The 20,889-nt window shown below is 42.4% G+C and overlaps 1 protein-coding gene across 1 annotated transcript in view; it reads left to right on the top strand.

The window, feature by feature from the left end:
* The window catches only part of CACHD1 (cache domain containing 1), a 303,229-nt gene that overhangs the window by 252,374 nt on the left and 29,966 nt on the right, over positions 1–20,889 (top strand). Inside the window, exons 13-16 of the mRNA XM_069232515.1 lie at positions 15,314–15,482; positions 15,781–15,923; positions 16,333–16,514; positions 18,040–18,150. Coding sequence (XP_069088616.1) covers positions 15,314–15,482; positions 15,781–15,923; positions 16,333–16,514; positions 18,040–18,150 — 605 coding nt within the window. The remainder of the gene's footprint in view (positions 1–15,313; positions 15,483–15,780; positions 15,924–16,332; positions 16,515–18,039; positions 18,151–20,889) is intronic.

Below are 20,889 nucleotides of genomic sequence, written 5' to 3'. Positions count from 1 at the left end.
GTGGGTGAGTGAATGAGCAAGAGGGTATGAATCACACCCTATTTAGAATTTGCCAAAAACGCCAACACTAAAATGCACAAAAGGACAACCACGAGGTGGATAAGGTCTGCCTCCTTAAAGGACACAATTCGCAGAATCGCACAGGCTGTGCAGAATTCTTGCCCAAAATTAACAGGGCAAGACAAAAGCAGAGGAGGGTGCACTAGGCATGACATCCTCACAGGAAAAAGAAAGATCCTTAAGGGAAGGGTCAGTCAAGGTAGGAAGAAGGTCAGTCAAAGAGACTCAAGAGGCCCAGGAAGTAGAGCAGGAGCTTGAGGAGGTAATTGAGATCAAGCCATAGACGAGGCATAAGAAAACGGCAAGCAAAGTAACAGCGCAAGAGCATCCAGCGGCTGAGCCAAAGAGTTCGGACTCAGGGAGTGCAAAGAAGGCAAGATAAGACAGATACCTGAAGGCAAGACAAGGCCGAAAGAGCCCAACAGTGTCCAAGACAAAGGACACCACAGGAGGCAAACTCTCACAACCAGCCTCGATCAGGAAATAGGATCAAAAGCATGAGAGGACTAAGACCAAATCGAAAAAGACCACTTCATGCCAAAACCGAAGACTGTCCAGACATTGAGGCAGAGGATGTCTCAAAGCCCTCAACCAAACCAGCTCTACAATAACACTGATAAACGGCTCAACACTGACAAAGGGTTTGACATCAACACCAAGGAGCACATCTGCTTCAAAATCAAATAAGAGAAATGAGAAAATATAAAGATCAATAGAAGTAAAGTGGAAAAAGAGACGTCTGAAGGCAGAACTAGAGGCCCTTTATGTGTTGCGGTGGCTAGGTCGATACCCACCAGAGGGGAATGGGTGCTAAAAATGAAGCGAGTAAGAAACAGTGAGCCGCTCTATGCACTGCGATGGGTGGGGGAGAAGAGGGAGTTGGGGGGGGTAATCAAGAGATATGATAAAATCTGGGGGAAGTTTATGGAAGAGGCCTTGGGGTGACTAAAGAGGTTGGTTGTGTTCCCGGAAAAATGCTCTATTTAGGTTTACTCATGATAATATGAAGTCTGATCTTTTATTGCTGCTTTTGTGGACGTATTCTGTGATGAAGTATGATCTGCTGATGTATTTATATATAATTGCAGGTGTATGAATGTCATGTTTCTATATTTTTATTGCAAATTTAGATCTTAATAAAAATATTAAGAGCTAGTGGCCCCTATGTGTAAGAAGAGAGAAACGATTCTCAAAAGGCCTACAGGATACAATGCAGACAAACAGAAGGAGGAGGAAGCAGAAGAACTGGAACCTCCACTGACTCCAGAGTCAGAGGAGGAGGTAAGACATGTATGAAATGGAAGAAGAGGACCAACAGTTCCATGACCAGGGATCATAGCAAACAGGACGAGCAAGACATTTACACACTCCCAGGATGAAGGGATAGACTCTGACCCTTGCCAACGGTTGACATGACTGCACACATCGCAGGCACAAAGAGGGTAGCATAAACATATGAAGGGGAGACAAAAGCATGTTTCCTCCTTGAGAGACTGCTGCCAGACCAGAGGAAGAACCATTTCCTCCCAGTGCTGCAGACCAAGCAAGAGCAGCCTTTAAGGAACCAAGGGCCAGATGTAGCAAAGGGTTTTTCCCATTCTGTGTCAATGGGAAAATGTGTTCGTACAAATGGCCCCAAAGCTTTACTCTGAGGCTAGAAAATAAGTATTGTTTTTTTCCACCGGGGGCGACCTTCCATCAGGGACATCGTACAAGCAGACTACCTAATCATGTCAACTACCCACAAGAAGGCTAATAACCCCACATCAATAGGCCCACCACCAGACAAGGAAAGCAAGACGGTGGCCATGGAGGGTAGGAAGTTTGAAATGCAATCTACTGCACAATGGCATGTAGCCAACTAAAATGCCTTAGTAATTGTGTCCATCAAACGTGGGAGGAGATGGAAGAATTAATGAAACACCTACCAGAAGCATTCTAAAAGACTGCAAATCACTTGCTACAAGAGGGCAAGCCAATTTGATAAATCAGCCTCAACTTGGCACTAGATGTTCCAAACACAGTCTGCATATTCAAGCCCCCAGCTGTGACAAACGCACATTGTGGGAACTCAAAGCAAGTAGTGACCAACAACGTTCTGCCGACAAGAGGAAGTAAAGTTCCTTAGGAAGTCTGCAGGGAGAGATAGTTGTGACTAACGCACAGCGGGCCAACAAGCACAGCAGGTGACTGGGCTCGCTTCTGGATGGGGGTGTAACACTTTAATATTGCAGCAAAAAACAAAGATAAAAGGAGCACCAGGAAGTAAACTGAACTTTAAGATACTGGACTGCATGAGGAGCCAAGAACACGCGAGGGGAAACCTGAAATGCATGGGTGTACCTGATAAAACAGCAAGTGGCACATACATGTTTTAGGTTTACATTTTATTAGCCTCAATGAGGATCTCGGAAATTAAGTTCACCTTCCCCACGGAGATTGAAACACGTTGACTTGCCTCGGAGAGTGCTTCAGTCCCTTACTGAGGACGATTGAGCTCTTTGTTTTTTTTGTTTTTTTTTTTGTTTTTTTAAGAGAGGACAATTTATGGCACCAGGCCAGGGGACTTTGGCCATTGTGTAAATCAATTGATTTGATTTTTTTGTTGTTTGTTTTTTGTGTGAAAATAATGCAGGTTTTAATTTTGTAAGAATTTGATTCTCACAGTATGATTATTTTTTAACATGAATCATTTGAAACAAGTATTATTTCATTGTGTCTTTCTTGTTGAAAGTTGATTAATTTGTTCCTGTTTAAAGTAATTTCAAGTAATCGTGGAAGAAATTATTATGAACATGCTGAAGATGGTCTGCATGTTTACTTAACTAAGTTAATAATTTATGGTGAATGGGGGCTATTTTTGTTGTTTGGGTTCTTTTGAAGTACCTCGACTCCCATTTTCCTTAATGGGTCTGCCCCTGTTTGTGTCAACATATGGAAAGTTCAAAAGGCTATCTGCTGTACAATGGCTTATAGCCAACTAAAATGCCTTTCTAAACAGAAATGCCCATCAAACGTGGGAGATGGAAGAACTAATGCAACACCTGCCAGAAGCGCTATAGGAGACTGCACATCAGGCTCTACAAGAGGGCAAGACAATTTGATAAACCAGCCTCAAGTTAACACTAGATGCTCCAAACACAGACAGTAGACAACTATGTACGGCTACCTCTCTACATAGACATGCCTGGCTTAGGATCTCAGGATTTAAACATGAAGTGCAAGCCACAATAATAAACATGCCCTTCACAGGAGACAGCCTTTTCGGATAGAATGTTGATAAAGCACTTCAGCTCATAAAAAAGGACAACAAGACTGCCAAAGCCATGGGAGCCTTACAGTTCAAGGGACAAATCAGAGGGAGCATGATGGAGTGAAAGCGCCCACAAAAGGATACATGCAACCACACGCACAACCTTTAGTAAGCAAGGTACCTCTACAATACTATCAGTGGCAATAACAATCAAGCTCAAGGCAGTTCGTTTATGGGTGAGGAAGAGGGGGACCTAACAGAAATATGTGGCACCACAGGGAGTACGCTCCTACACAGGTCACAGTTAGGAGGAAGGATTGGAGTGTTTGTAAGAAACTGCGAAGTTCACATCCAGCAAATGAATACAGAATATCATAAGACACTGCTATTGCATAGAGTTACTAAAGTGACCTGCCACTATACCACTGAAGAAGAAAATAAAAAATGAAGATTGACAGGAAATAAAGGATCTGTTAAGCAGACAGGCTATAGAATTAGTACCACAGAGAAGGAAACTAAAGGGGGTTTATTCCACTTACTTCCTGGTGCCAAAACCAGACAAGACCTTAAGACCAGATCTAAGAACCCTCAACATAATCAATCAAAACACACAAAAAAATTCAAGATGACATCTCTCCAAGAGGCCATTCCCCTTTCAAGAAATGGGGACAACATGGTAACCACAGCCTTCAAGGACACTTCCCTTCACATACCAGTAGTAAGCTACAGAGAAGTTTCTTGAGATTTGTTGTGGGCAAGATACACTACCAATTCAGAGTTTTACCATTTGGGATAAACTCAGCACCATTTGTATTTACAAAATGCCTACCTGTGGTAGCAGCACACCTCAGATACAGGGGAATGTTAGTGTATCCATCCTTCGATTACTGGCTGGCTGGGAAATGCCACTTCCAACCAATTGGCATGTTCAACCATTAGAAAAAAAAACATGGTTATAAGGACGTTGCTCCTTCAACTATTAAAAATTGTCACAAATGCCAGAAAGAAAGAAAACTTTCTTGGGGGCAGCTCCACAGACCACAAGTACCCTCCCAGTGGACAAGAGTCAAGGCTATGGGTAACCTCTACCAGAATGGTCAATATCTGACAGAGATGATTGTTAGAGGGGAAACAAAATGTGAAGAAGTTGTGCCATTGTAGACATTCTTAAAGAGTGTTAGAGTTATATGTGGTGAAAGAACAGTACAGGCCTAAGTTCCACAATGATGCATGACAGGTGAAGAGTTCACTGGAAAATAAAGTGCATGATCACCAAGGTCTTAGTTAAAGGAAAACCTGTGTGTGTTTGCAAGCTTAGAGGAATGTATGGTCACAGCACACAAGCACGTATTATTTGTTCTTGGTAAATTAAAAAAGTGAATGAAGAATGTGAGCAGGAGATAGCCAAGAGTACAGGGAATTTGATAAGTCTTGGGAGCAGAGCACTAATACCTACACATGCTTATGCAAGAAGCAAATAAATGGGTTGTTCAGCATTGTTTGAATTACAGTAAAGAATGTGTAAAGCAAAGGTTTTTCAGCATGAATTCTTTTCTGGATTCGCATGCTATGCATTATTCCACCATCTAGTGGTTGAGTCCGGAATTGTCTGTTTTTGTTGTTCTATTTTTTTTTTTTGTGGGCATCGTTGACCATCATTTGGTGTTAGGTCCGTCCCCTGTGTGACATCAGATGGTGCCCCATATGTTTCTGTGTGTGGTAGACATCTTCAGATTATTTTTTTGCCACTGGGTTTGGCAGCAAAGGAGGAGCACCAAATAATTTTTGGGAAAATGCTGAATCATTGAACTGAATTAAGAAAAACCCTATGCGAGAGAAGGGGACCTCACCAGAGTCAACACATGGTCGGATAATGAGGCAAGGTTGGAGTCATTGTAAATACCCCCTTTAAATTTTGACCAAACTGTCACCATAAGTTTGCACATGACCCCCACGGAGTCTGTAACCTTCCCCTAGCTAAAGATCATGGGGACGAGGTCTGCACCGCATTTGTGCTAAAATCTCTCAAGGTACATATGAAACATTGGCTGAAGCACCACTCAAAGATAGCCAGCAGCCAGAGACCACCGATGTCACTCAAGGACTAAAGCCTATCCAGTTCAGCGACGATGACAACAACATCCAGAGAGCAGTCGGCTCATGGAGGGCCGGACATCAAGATCCTCGAAGGGGACACTGAGAGAAACCATGCGGCAAAAAAGGTGGCAAAAGATGGCAAAAATTAGGCAGCGAAGGTAAGAAGACCTCCAAAAAGTTGGGAGGCTAAGACCTCAGAGAAAAAAACACACAAGGCAGCCTTGACGTCTAAGAAGACAACGATCAAAGGTCAGCCGCAAACTAAAGAAGCTCACGGATTCCAGCCTCAGGATACAGTTGAAGGCAAGGCATTGAAAATGACAAAACACACTGGGTCGCAAGACCCAGAAGGAAACACCGAAGCGCTAGGAGGAAGAGCCGCCAACGCTAAAAGAAGAGACCATCCTCGACGCCCGACGTCAAAAGGGCTCCAGAAGTGGAAAAGAAAAGACGAAACTGAAGCTGAAATGGCATTGCTCCTTCAATGCAAGAAGGAGTTCGAAGCATTAACGGAATTCCGAAATCCAAGCGAACCTTCCATGGCTCTCAGCGCCAACGAGGAGGAAGCAGCTTTAGAAGCCCCAGTGCCACCACAGCCTCATGAGGAGGAGGCCAAAGAGGAATTTTATGACCCCAGAGGGGAAGAAGCAGCAGGAGACTTTAAGGACAAGTGGAACAACCTCAACACAGAGAGCCCAGAGGAAGTGGTATATATCTATCCCTCAAGGCCATTGATGCCCAATGACATCACACTTTATAACTGGAGGTCAGAAGGGCCGCAGAGACCTCTGATGTGCCGCTAGAAGAGGAAACAGGAGACTCCTGCTTTCTCCTTGAGACCTTGATGCCCTCCAACAAGGGAAACGTATATCCTCCAATGCTGCCCAGCATATTGGACTAAGGCAAAGAGTCCTTTCAGGAACCTGCTACAACAAAGGCAGTTACCTCCAGGGTAAAGAAGAAATATAAACCCTCATCAAAGGGCCCCTAGCACATCCAAAGAAATGCACAGGCAGACTCCATCATTGTTGCAACTGCCAGGAGGAGAAGCAATCAACACACCTTTACAAGCCCACCTCCAGAATGAGATAGCAAGTGACTTGACATGGTGGGGAGGAAAATGGAGAGAGAAGCAGCAGTGCAATGGAAAATTGCGAATTCAAACACCCTCCTACACAGGTACGATCACGAGCACTGGGATGACATTGAGGAACTCATGAAGAAATTACCAGAGAAAGACAGAATGAGAGCCAAGACAATAATGCAAGAAGGAAAGAACATTGATAGAACTTGCCTGAAGTAAGCCCTAGATGCAGCGGACATTGCCAACAGACAGTTTTGCACCAGCGCAACGTTAAGGAGACTCACGTGGCTTAGAATATCAGGCTTTAAACAGGAAGTTCTAGCTTTAATTATCAAGAAACCTTTTACAGGGGAGGCACTATTTGTCCAGGCAGTGGAATAGTCCTTGCAACAAATAAAGAAAAGACAATGAAATGCCTAAGGCAGTGGGAGCCTTACAGTACAGAGATACATTCAGGAGGGGTGAAAGCACAATTAGGAAACCCACAGGCAGGGGATACTTCTCAACAGGGCAGCAACAAGAACAAACCCAGAAGGACTGTCAACAAGCTACCCAACAAGCCACTTACCAACAATGGTAACGACCCGCAAGACAGCCCTTTTAAGGTTGAGGAAAGGGTAAAGGACAAACCTCCAGAGGTGGAGGAACAAGTAACAAGTGAATTAACCACACACTCAGGTCCCCACAAAACACAATAGTGGGAGGCAGAATGAGAAATTACCCACAGGAGTGGGCAGAAATCACCACAGACAATTGGATTTTGAACATATGTCACAGTTATTGCATACAACTCAACAAAATACCACCGCCAAATTCACTGAAGACAAAGAGGTATCAAGAAGTTGAACTTGTAATACTCAGGGAGGAGGTCAAAGAACTCATTCAAAGGAAGCAGTAGAAAGGGTACCAACAAAGGAACTAAACAAAGGGAACGACTCTCCATATTTCTTGGTTCCGCAACAAGACCACTCCTGCAGAGCGGGGATTATATGGCAACTATAGATCTGAAGAATGCCTTCCTACACATACCCGTGAGCCAAGCACACAAAAGGTACCTCAGATTCATACTCCAGAAAGTACATTATCAGTTCAAAGTTTTACCATTCGTCATAAAGTCAGCACCAAGGGACTTTACAAAATGCACTGCAGCAGTCGCAGCTTTTTTAAGATGAGTGATTAGAAGTATATCCATACCTAGACAACTGGTTGGTAAAGGCAAAGCCAAAACAAAAATGTCAAACAGTAATCACAACCTTAGAACGCCTATGTTTTTCCATAAACCACAAGAAATTGTCTCCGCAACTAGAGCAGGAAAAAGTTTTCCTAAGAGCTAAACTGAATTCCAAGATGGCACAACCATACCCTACTCAGAAGAATAGAGGCAATTGTGGAGGAAGCTCTGCTATACCAGAGTGGGCAGTCTTTGACAGTGAGGACAGTCATGAAGCTAATGGGCATGATGGCATCATGCATTCCATTGATAACACGTGCAAGGCTACACATTCACCCATTCCAGGAATGTTTTTGCAAAAACTGGTTACAAGCCACCATGAGTTGGGAGGATCTAGTGGTTGTAACAGTAAAGATACAAAAGGAAGTACAATGGTGGACATCAAAGAACATAACATTAGGGAGACCATTCAAAACTCCAACGGTGATCATCACAACAGATGCGTCCCACAAGGGCTGGGAAACACATACAAACAATCTGAAGATGCAAGGCCAATCGACCAACACAGATGCGATAATATACATCAGCTTCCAGGAAAAGAAAAACAGTGTTCCTAGTCCTGAAAGCCTTTTAGAAAACCGTACTGATGCAAACAGACAATACCACAACAATGTTTTACCTGAACAAACAGGGAGGTACAAAGGCATTTACCTTGAGCAAACTAGCCCAGTAAATATGGCAGTGGGTCAACTTACAGACGATCCACCTACCAGGGAAAGAGAACACGGAGAAGGATAAACTGAGCAGACAAGAAAGCAGCTCACATGAATGGGAATTAAAACAGGAAACTCTGGAGAAAATCTTCAGAGCCTGGGGCATGCCAACAATCTATCTGTTCGCAACAGCAGAGACCAAAAACTCTAACTCTTTGCCTCCAGGTTTCAACACCCCAAGTTAGAAGGGAATGCCCTGTCACTAAACTGGGCAGGGGGATTTGCTTAAGTCTTTCCACAGATTCCCCAAATCCCCAAGGTACTGGAGAAAGCCAGAAAACCCGAGACAGACCTCATCCTATTAACCCTACAATAGGGCAGACAGACTTGGTACTCAAATCTACTAGTGCTGTCCAAGGAGCAAATGTTCAAGATCAATTCAGAAGGAACAGGTGTTTCACCCAGAGCCAGCAACACTCAATCTATCAGCTTGGCGCCTGCATACATAGTTCGGACACCTACATTTACCCCGTAGAACCATGGAAACATTAAAAGAGGCAAGAAAATCGAACCCAAGACAGTGCTAGGCAGCCAAATTGAGAAAGTATCTCCACTGGTGCACCAAAAACAAGACAATGGAAACAATAGCAAAACAGGAAACTGTATTAATATACCTCACCCATCTGCTGGACGGGGCGGTGGGATAAACTTTTTATCACTTAAGGTGCATTCGGAAGCTATTTTAGCATACACCAGTGGTGTATCTTGTAAAAGCTTCTTTACTTCGCCATTGGTAAAGGAAGTGCTAGAGGGTTCTAAGAAAATTGCATCACCAAGAAAAGCACCTATGTGGAGCTTAAACACAGTGTTAGTCCAATTGATGGCAAAACCATTTGAGCCCATACAGAGGGCAGAACTAATATATTACACTTAAAACAGCCTTTTCAATCGCAGTCACATCACTACCTATAGTGAACAAACTTCAGGCATTAACAGTACAGGAACCATAAATGCAAATACATAAATACAAAGTGGTTCTCAGAACATGCCCTCAGTTCTTACTCAAAGTAGTGAGCAATTTTCACTTCAACAAAAGCATTCAATTACGAATGTTCCTCAAAAACCTACAAACACAACTGGAAAAAGCCCTGCATACACTGAACATAAGGGGAACTTTAATATACTACTTACAAGACATTAAACAGTTTCGCAAAGGAACTACATGTTTGTATCCTATGCTAAATCAACCAAGAGCTCTCCTGTTACAAAGGGAACAATTGCATGATGGATTGTGGAAACAGAACAAATATGGTACTCAGCGGCAGGTAAGCCTCTTCCTTCGCACCCCTCATCTCACTCAATAAAAAAGAAGAGTGTAACTTTAGCGGTGTTCTTAGCAAACGTGTCCATAGACACAATCTACGCAGCAGTGACGGGGGCCTCTCCACATACATTTGGAAAACATTACTGTGGGGACATACAAATGAAAAAGCTCAAGTGGGACAAAAAGTACTGCAGCACCTGTTCTTCCTTATTTCATCTCAATCAAGAAGGGGATAGAGCTGCATAAACTAATGCACAGCATGTGAATCCAGAAAAGTATTCATGCTGCAAAATGAAATGATTACTTACCAGTAGGAGTAGTTTTGCAGCTTAGAGTTTTCTGGATTCACATGCGACCCACCCACCGCTCCAGAAATGGGAAATAGGACAAGCAGTTGGGAAGGGAGTCATATAAAAAGACAGACTACATGGAACATATAAAGCTACAAAAAAGGAAGGAAAAGGAAAAGAACAAGAATCTGAAGATGGCTACCACACACAGGGACATCCGGTCCTCCATCTGACATCACACAGGGGACGGACCTACCACCAAAAAGTGGTCGGCGAAGCCCACAACAAGAAAAAAAAAAAAGAAAAGAAAACATATTTCTAGACCCAACTACTAGGTGGCGGAATAATGCACAGCATGTGAATCCAGAAAACACTTCAAGCTGCAAAACTATTCTACTGGTAAATAACCATTATTACTAGTTAACGGACACAGATGATGTGATGTTTTTGTAACATATATGTAGTAATTAAGTAACCTGTTATTTCACCTGTTGTAAAAAATGAGCAGCCATTTGAGACTAGCTGTTTACATGTGTGGGGATAGCTGTTCTGCCTGCCACAACAGTACACCTGCTTTTGCCTTCCCGAGAGGAATCCTGTTTTTCTTTATTTTAGTTTCCACACAACATGATGGGCATGACGGTTCTGTGCATTTCCCTTGTACCACTACAGTAGCAACTGCAACAACTATGCTCAGACAATTGGTAGTTGGGATGATCTAGTGATTATTACGAAGAAGGTTCCGAAGGAAATGCAGTGGTGGAACCTAAAGAACATCACAATAAGGAAACCCTTCAAACTACCAACTCCCTGTAAGACTATTAAAACTGATGCATTCCACACACAATGGGGAACTAAAAGGCACACTCTAAACATCAGGGGACTATGGAGGAAGCCAGGGTCTCAAGTGAATGGCCTGTAGGCCTACACTTTTGTACCAGTTCCAGTGATATCGCATGTTGTACACAGATGCAGGCAAGTACATTCATTGTAATCCTAATAGCCCCACAATGGGCCAGATAGTCGAGGTTCCCAGTAGTGGGAATGGAGATAGCACAGGGCCAGTTAATAAGACTTCTAGCACATCAAGTTCTGTTGACAATTCAGTAGGGTAAAGTATGCCATCTGGACCTAAACACCCCCTCAGTCTGACAAATTGGCTCCTGAAGACACAAAGATTGGTCATCTTAACCTACCAAGATCGATGGAAATACTTAAATAAGCAAGGCAGCCAACAACATGATGATGTAGCAACAAATTGAAGAGATTCTTACATTTGTGCAACAAGAATGTGAATCACAGCGATTGATCACAGGATGCCATCATGATCAGATACTATACCCACCTGCCATACACCTCTCTAAAGGTATGCCTATCAATGATAGTAGCATACAATTTCACAAACCATTGCTGTGTGGATATCCAAGTCAACAGGGAGGCAAATGTGGAACAAAAAGTACTAAACACTTGTTTGTAAACACTCTCTAAAGGACTCACATCACCCCTTTATAACCAATGCACAGGATGTAAACCCTGCAATGATTCATGCTACAAAACAAAAAATAAAACTGGAGTGACTCTATATCGCCAACAAAGCGCCCTGCCAGCCAACAGGACAGCTATTGCTGTTGGGCCTCCAGGTAATCCAACCGAAGTCGTATATGAATTTATCTGTGACATTTTTTCTAAACCAATTAACTCCTTGTATCCTTTTTCTAGTAGACAATGCATGGCATATCGATTTGATAACTGTGCTACCATTTTTGCGAGAAAAAAAATTACATTGTAACAGCAGAGTAAATCTGATTTGTTTTTATTTTATCATCTAATATGCTTTGATACTTTACACATATAATAGGTAACATTTTGTTAGAGAAATGACTTCATACATTGACATTATTTTCATACCACATTCTACATGTTGTGTATCACATGCTCCCTTCTGCTATACTGTCAGTTATTTGAGTCAAACTGTACGAGACATTGGAATAATTTACAGATGGCAGCTAACTTCTTTATTTGTGTAGCTCTTCACCTTTACCAAAGAGAAAATGCACTGTTTCCTGTTCGTAGGGATATATTTCACAGCCTTATGATGCTTTCTACAAAGCACAATACATTCTCAGGCCTTTAGTTCAAACTCTTGGTCCTTAACGTGAAGTTAGAGGCATGTTCGCCAAGTCTTGGATGGGCTCCTGACCACTGGGAGTTTAGCATATTTTTGGACTCCTTAAAGGAAGGAAACAGCTGTCAAACTGGGAAAATATGCTAAATTTTCAAACTCTTTTGCTAAATAAATGTACTATTTCAGTTATATGAATTTGGCATGTGTTACTGTTACACACTAATGATTCCAAGAAACAGAAAGTGAGTGTTCACAGCCAAAAGGTAGTAAACACGAATAAAATGACCTAACACATGGAAAGGTGGAAAAGCAGCCTAAAGTGTTAGGTGTACAGATGTGATTGCATGTCAGACCTGTGGACTATTCGAACAGAAAACCTGAATGGAGAAAATCAATTTGACTAATGAATTAGAGTAGAGTTGATTTTTCTATATTGGCTCTCCACCAGCACTCTACGAAGTGTGGACATACTGCTGAGGCCACAACTGGCTGCCCCCAGTAAATGTGGCCATCTTGAGGGGGTCTGAATTAAGAATGATTCATGCTGTTTTTGGGATGTCATTCCAACTTATTTTCCTTACTATTGCAATGTAATTTTCTGAGCAAAGGAAAGAAGCAGAAACTTAAATAGTAACAAAATATGTATTGGTGCACACCAAATCTGACAGTTTTTTGTTTTGGGAATGATAAAAGCCATGAATCCATCCTGAACATAAGTAACTTTCGGCATTTTGCTACCATGTTATTGTTAAATGTACCATGGGTATCTGATGGAGACTTGCAGCTGGAGATTCCTTACCGCTGACTTCTCCCCAGGCGTCCGACTGAATCCAGAAGATTTTTATAAGCAGTACCCCTGTGGCGCTTTTAGGTGGTGTCAATCGGCTCCGCATCCATCGTCCACTTCGTTCGCGCCAGATATATCATGGGTCCTATATAGGCGCCACCCTGGAGGGCTGACATCATTTCTTTCCTTTCTGCATGAGCTAAGTGCTGATCCGAAGAGAACTACCCCTCAGTCGATTTTATTTTATTAATTTTTTTAACTGACTTATTCTCTAATTTTTGTTGAGTATTTTTCGAGTCTACGGCTCGTGCATTGAGGATGTCTTCTAGAAAGACAGGATTCGAGCCCTGTGGGTCCTGTCATCAGGCGATGTCCGTGACAGGTCCATGTGTCTTTAGTGCCTGAAGCGCAACCATGACCTGAAGTTGTGCTCAGAGTGCTTTGAGGGAGAAGTACCTGAAGTTGATGGCGACCCGGTGCTCCACTCCGCGCAAGTCGAGATCCTGGTCAAGTGGAAGTTCCTGTGATCGATTGCGGAGTCAGTTGTCCCACTCCAAGTCCTCAATACGATCAGGTAAGGTGAGACACAAGACAAAATCTAAAAAGTCAACGCATTCTTCGACTTCTGTTTGTCCATCTGCCGATGAGACGAGGGAGCATTAATGCTCTAGCCCTCATTCTGAGAAGCCTTTGCCTGGGTCGACACTGCTCCTCCAGGAGTTTCTGGGAGCCGTAGCGACCCCTGCCCTAGTCCGTGAGTTCTATGAGGCCATGTGCCTTATTTCTGTGAAGCCCGACCCCACTGGAGTGCCTTCAGGCCCGCGGAGTGGGAGGGGGGGCCCCTTTGGATTCCGCTACCGGCTGCTTCAGCCTTAGCTTCGAGGGGCTCCCAGGGATCCAGTCCTGAATCCAGACCGGTGCCAGTAGTACAACCTCGACCTTCCCTGAGGTAGACACTCTCGGCACCACCCATCACCATTGAGATCACCGACTCCGACGCGGAGCCTCATGGGTGTCCTACAACGCAGACTCCGGTGCTGGTAATAGCTTTGCCATCCTCAATGGGATCCTGAGCCCTTTTCCTATGGGCTAGGCTTCTGTAAATGGTAGTCATCTCTGGACCCTTTTGAATATCAGCCCCAAGAAGAAATTGACTGGTATGAAGACTTGGGTGAAGCTATCGGACTGGATACTTCTCCAGGTACTGGCATGGTTTCTCCCCCTCCCCTGGCTACAGAGGAGGGAGCTTCTTATGCTATGGTGGTGAGGAGAGAGGCTGAGGTCCTGGACTTTCATCTGCCCTCAGTGGCTGCCAAGACTAATCTCTTTGACAGTTGCTGCAACCGGGAGATTCCACCTCAGAACCCTGCTCCCATTCAGTGAGGCTCTCACCTGTGTCTTCTGGGTACCTGGTCCAAACCCAGCACAGGGGGTCCTGTGAACAGGATGATTGCCCACTGCCATCGCCTGGCTCCTGGAGACCCTAGTTTGTTGACTCAATACCCCACCCCTAAGAGTTGGTGGTCCAAGCCTCTACCTCACAGGGCATGTTCTTTTCCGCTCCCCCGGGTAGGGAATCCAAAAGGCTGGATTCATTTGGGAAGAAGTTGTTTTGTTCCTCCAGCCTTGCGGTCCGTGAACACTGCATGCCTTTTGTGCCCTTATTCCCACAGGCAGCAACGTGGGCATCTCTACACACGTTTACCAAACACTACTGCCTGGGCAGTCTGGTCAGTAGGGAACAGCACTTTGACCGTTCGGTCCTGCAGGACTTTCTAGCTTGACCTTTTTTGCAGACCCACCTCTGGCGATGGTGATGTTTAGGTATCTATTCATAGGTAAGGAATCAGCTAGAAGTCCCTATCTTCGATAACGTCTTATCTGGTAGAGACTTTACCAAGCTGCAGATTCCTTACCGACCCACCCATTCTCCCAGCTCGTCGAACTGATTTCTAGGGGCAGGGACTCACCTTTCAGAGCCTTTGTTTTGATGCACCGGTAGTCAGTGTTCTTTATGGCTGTCCGCTTCTGACATGGAAAGTCTTGAAAAGAAACTGATGTCAGCGTGCCAGGGGGTGCCTAGATAGGACCCGTAACATCATATCTGGAGCAGATGACGACAGACGCAGAGCCGATCACCACCTAACGGTGCGCAGGGGTACTGCTCACAAAAATCTTCCGGATCCAGTCTGACATCTGGGCAGAATTCAAAGGTAAGTAATCTGCAGCTAGCTATAGTCTGAACCAGATAAGGCATTGCCAAAGGTAAGTAACTTGTTCTTTAGAGAATAAATAAATTATTTTCTGAAGTTAATTTGACTACATTGTAATGAGCTGTTTTGTTCCATATTTCTGACTAAATAACCTCTAGAAAAGTGCCAATGTTGGTTTTGAATTGATTTCTTTTAGGTACAAGACACCTCTTTCATCCTATGTATAGTGGTAGTGCAACCAGAAGTCCCTGTGAAGCAGCTCAAGAATCTGAACACCGGGCCCAGCAGCAAGCTTCTCTATCACCGACTGGATCTCCTGGGCCAGCCCAGTGCCTGTCTGCATTTCAAACAGCTAGCTACACTAGGTAAAACATTTCAGAAACTTGTTTTTGTGCTTACAGTATTGAACCATAGGATTGTCTGGGAACACCATAAATGCAACTGTCCAGCATGTTAGCCTACATCACATTACTACCAGGATACAAAGATCCATCAGTCATATAATCTTGTTGACACTGCCACCTTCAAGTTGGATACAGTATATAATATTGTGACGCATATGACGCAGGCTTCTAGGAATTTGAGAAGACAGTTCAGGATGCTTTCTGGTATGTTCGTAGTTTGTTGTCTCACACTCAAGTTCGGTTGTGTTGATCTTTTCAGAAAGCCCCACAGTTATGCTGTCTGCAGGTAGCTTCTCTTCTCCTTATGAGCACCTGAGCCAGCCAGAGACCAAGCGGATGGTGGAGCATTACACAGCATACCTGAGTGACAACACGCGGCTTATTGCAAACCCGGGACTGAAGGTATGTGACAGTATCGCAGCAGCCAAAACAGCACATATATCCTTTGTTGACATTTTCCATCACACCAGTTTAAGCTTATATTTTGCCTTGTATTCGATATAATTTAATAACGAGTGTCTTACACTAGTGTCTGTTAATCACTTGTCTATCAGATTGTAGTGGTTTCTGACTAACCTCTGCATAATTGCAAGCATTGGTAAACACCATCAAATCCTTGAGTGTCAGGTCCAAGAAAAATACTGGCATCGGTACTCTTCTTTCTTTCCTTCAAGACTAACGTAATTGTTTAGCGTGAGATAATATACTCTGTAATTGGGTTTGGATTATCTCTGAGCTCTTTGGGATCCCTGCCAACAGCTTAAGGTCTGCTCTTAATAGCGCCCTGCTGAGATTCTATTTTGCTTTGCAGTTCTCTGTCAGGAATGAAGTCATGGCTACCAGTCACGTCACAGATGAATGGATGACCCAGATGGATATGAGTAGCCTGAACAGCTACATTGTTCGGCGTTACATAGCAACACCCAATGGGGTTCTCCGGATTTATCCTGGCTCGCTAATGGACAAAGCATTTGATCCCACGAGGAGGCAGTGGTGAGTTTGTGGAATTATCAGAATGTTCTGAAGTCCTTAAAACTTTTATGAAGAAGTGGTGATGCCCAGCAGTGCATTTGAGGTTCAAGTGGGGGGCGGGGAGGACTCTTTATCTTTGTTAAACTGTACTTCTTTACCTTGTTCTACTTACACATCTATTTTTTTGTAAGCCATGCTGGCCTCTTAAGAAATTTTCTCTGTGAAAACACATTACTTTGTGCAAAGAAACATTTGGCTTTAACGGTTTTGGTACTTGTTAGTTGAAATGTAAATGTTTTCAAACATGGTTTAGTGATGTGGTAAAATACGGAGATTACTTAATTGGAAATTCTATCTAAAATATTTAAAAAAAATGCTTCCTTATTTCAGCTCAGAAAAGGTGACTGCATTAGTGGACCTTTAAGAGGGTCCTGTTGTACATTAGTCTTCCTGGCCTTCAGTAAATGTGGCATGACATGCGGCAGTACTGGTCTAGACCTACCCATTGAACATGCTCCAACATGCCCCAGTATAAGGTTTAGAATTAAGAACTTTTAACCCTTACAGTGCAGTGCACTCCATAAAACCTTGTATAACGCTATTACATGCACTCCTTAAGAGTGTTGGGCTTCTGTGCAATTGGCCTACTGCTGCATGCACATCTCTCGCACAATTAGACGGGTTTAACTTGCTTAAGCAACTATTCGGCTAAATGTGTTATGTCAGCAGTGTGAGTCCATGTCACTGTATTTCTTCAGGCACCTTAAAGTGCGTGTGATTTATTTCATATTGAGAGTACTTTACTTGTATGTCATGTATTACGGCTCTGATTTACAAAGGATTTTGAGGCTTAAGATTAACTTACACCTATGCATGTTTAGTTTGTGCTTCATGTGCAAAACATGAAAGACGTGGTTTACATGTTCTTTGTGTGCCGTCTATGATGTGTAGTGTGGAACTTAGCTTCCACGTGCCTCTGTTGTCAGTTTTCAAACCGGTTATGAATTTCCACTGGAAGTGCGGAAAAACCCAAGCTGTCGTTGTTTAGTGAAAATTCACCAACAGTTCACAATGAGTCTCCCACATCATATCTCAGGTAAACATAAACATTTTAGGTGTAAATTCTGAGGTTATTGTGATAACGGTCTGCCACATTGTGTACAAGAGGGTGGATATAGAAAAGGAAAAATAAATTCTGGAAAAAAAATTCTTCTGAGAAAAATGTGAATTTAAGCATACTCACTACAATTTGGCATAAATACTGAACTCTGTTGTGGGCAGGAAAACAAGCATAGGAGAACACTCAGTGATTTCCTTGTTTCCTGACTGATTAGGCTAAAACGTAATTTAGAAGATGATTTAGACATTTACATATTTATATGTTTATATATATATATGACCAAGTTTTACAAAAATGTGCTTCCACATTTATGAATTGATGTGATAAAGGAAACTTTGATTGTGCGTGTATGCAGCTCATCAGAAAGAGAATAGAAAAATTAATACAAAGGAAGTAAATGGCTACTTGCATTTTTCTCGTTATTAGGTACCTACACGCTTTGGCAAATCCTGGATTAATCACCTTCACAGGACCCTATTTGGATGTTGGAGGAGCTGGTTATGTGGTAACACTCAGTCATACCATTCATTCCTCCAGGTAAGAGGGTGTTTTGATGTAGTAGCTACAATTAAGAGTTGTGGCCCCACTCATGAAAATAGCTTTTACCAGTTAATAACAATTCAATACATTTCTCAGTACTTATTGCAGTTGGTAACTAAAATGTTATTTGCAGGAGATGTGCTGACATACAATGGCGTTTCCCTAGATCTTCTACGTTTTGTCCTCTTGATTCAAGAGGATTGATGTCAGATTTTTTACTTATTGTTTTTGGTTGAACAGTTGAACACAGCCCATAGAATTCACTGGTAGTTCTCCACGGGAAATTGTTTTTTGAAGGAATTATCCTTTACCCTAAAAAATAGCACACATGGTTTCACTCAACCTCTCTCTGCCATCTTCTTTTCCTTTCTTCATCAGTATCTTTCCCTCCAGTTAATCACCATCATAGTCCCCTCTATGCATTAAAGCAAGCTGCTCTTGAACGCTTGCAGTGTGCCAAAATAACTACTACATGTATACAAAAAGTGTACATCAAAACAAGTGTTTGAGACAACCTGGATTGCTGAAAGAAACTAATAGAAAGTTACTTTTAATTTAAAGAGTCACAATTAAATGGGGGTAAAAAAATGTAAATGCAATTTTAATAATGTTGAGACAAGGTAAATAATTTAGGTTTGTAATATGAACATTTTATAGTAAATATTAGTATTTAACTGGGCTATACATGTAAACAATTATCTCTAAAGTAATGTACCAAAAAAGGTCCATAAAGTCTTAGCTACATAGACAAACGTGCAAAGAAATCTTCCATGCTCTCCTCACTGTAATTTCTTACTAAAGCTTATACCCACTATCATGCATCATCTATGTAGGCAGCTGTTAAAGCAAAGAGATAGGCAAAAAAAATATTTAAGGAATTTAATATCATACCACTGTGTTCGTACAGTTTTGAAACAACTTTGTTTACGATAATTTGTATAGAAAGCGGTGAAGTGGCTTATTTAGGTTCTCTTCTATAATAGGATAGTCCTCTGTGTTGCTTCAAATGCTTTACTTTGGTAATAGTGCAGTTATCAACTGCTGCACTTACTGTTTTAACATTTGTGACCTTACGGTCAACAAAATGATTTTTGTAAATTCATATATGGTTGTAGAACAAATGGCTAAATTCAGTTGAGGAATGTGGGACTTTATAGTGCTTTGATCTCTGAATAGCTTCTATTTATTTCATTGGTTACAAAAAACACATTTCTACCCAAACAATAATACTTGTTGCGAACTTTTGCTTTCTTCTTTCCTACTTTAAAACCCCACTGTTAGTAAATTGGGTCTAGTGTGAATATGCTCGAACCTAAAAGCAACAAGCATGATGGTGAGCAGAACACAAAACGCTGCAACGATTGTTTAATTAAACAAGAGGGGGTCCTCTCTTCTTTGCAGTGAGGTTGTGGAGCTGTGACAAATTTGCCACGAAAATGAAACAACTGCAGGCGACCACACAAGATGGAAACTACTATTGTTTCACCCTAAGTGGTTTCCACTCTGTCTTTTTTGCACATTTCAATCCTGCACTTGCTCGCAGCATGGAAAACAAGTATTGCTTGTGAACACAGCATGGACAAGAGGTGGTCCGTGCATTAATTCTGTCATTTGACTCATAGATCCCTCCTACTTCCTGTGGTCCTGCAAATAGAGCTGAGAAGAGGCCAGCGCGTTCAGCTATAATCCTGTGTCTTTAAGCAAAACTACATCTGTCTCAGGCTGAGCTATGCTACTTTGGCAAATCTATCACTGCATCAGGAGAGGAACTTTGATATACATATATATTCAGTGCAAAAACAAAGGTTACAGGGAAGTTATAGGTTTTAGTTAGATTAGGATTTTACACACGCAAAATCTTATAAATTCAGCAGTTACCTGAGCTAACTAGAACTTAAACATACTGACCACTTTGCATAGACCTCTCGCCTTTGTGATGAATGAGTGTAGTAGTTTTCCATGAACTCATCTGTTCACTAAGACCTCTCTCTAGGGTGATGGCTCAGTGTTGTAATTGTTTCTAAAAGACAGACCTCTTCGCTATCACTTTTCTCAAGAATGAGGAATAATTTTATTAGTGGTTTGTAACACAGTGGCTTTTCTGGTAAGACCTCTTTACTGGGTGTGAGTTGTAGTGGTTTGTGTAAAACTGATGTCTGCACAAAAATCTATTTCCAGGTTGACGAACGGTGGTGTTATGGTTTGCGATAGACTAGCTTGTATGGTTAGACATCTTACTTTGGTAATTGGTGGTCAGAGCATTTGTTTAGAATAGAGTGAACTATCCCCTGAGAAATCTCTCTTGGGTGATAAGTGATTGTAGTTATTGATAAAGTTACAGTGAGCCTTTTGCTGTACGTCTCCCACCTGTCTCCTTTTCTTTTTTTTTAAATTATATTTTATGAAGTATATTGAAGTTTACATTGCTGAATGTCATCAGCGATATCACTGACAATATCATGAGTGATGTAATATGTGAGGTCATGAGGAATGAAGTGAGGGTGCCGTATTATAGCTAGCTCAGGCAACTATAACTACTGAATTTCCATAGTTTTGTATGCGTACAATCTGAACCTAACTACAACCTCGCAAAATAAAATGATGGACTGAGAGTTAAAACTTTTCAAACACTCACCCCTAGTCACAGATCTGGGTTTAATCCTTTGGTATTTTGCTTGCCACGTCAACCCATTTTGGACCCAGCCATATGCAAATCAGTCTTGAACCTGCTCCCCA

Source organism: Pleurodeles waltl, chromosome 4_2 (genome assembly GCF_031143425.1).
Source record: "Pleurodeles waltl isolate 20211129_DDA chromosome 4_2, aPleWal1.hap1.20221129, whole genome shotgun sequence".
Taxonomy (NCBI): Eukaryota; Metazoa; Chordata; class Amphibia; order Caudata; family Salamandridae; genus Pleurodeles; species Pleurodeles waltl.
Note: the sequence above shows the minus strand (reverse complement) of the source record. Positions and strands in the feature narration are given on the sequence as shown.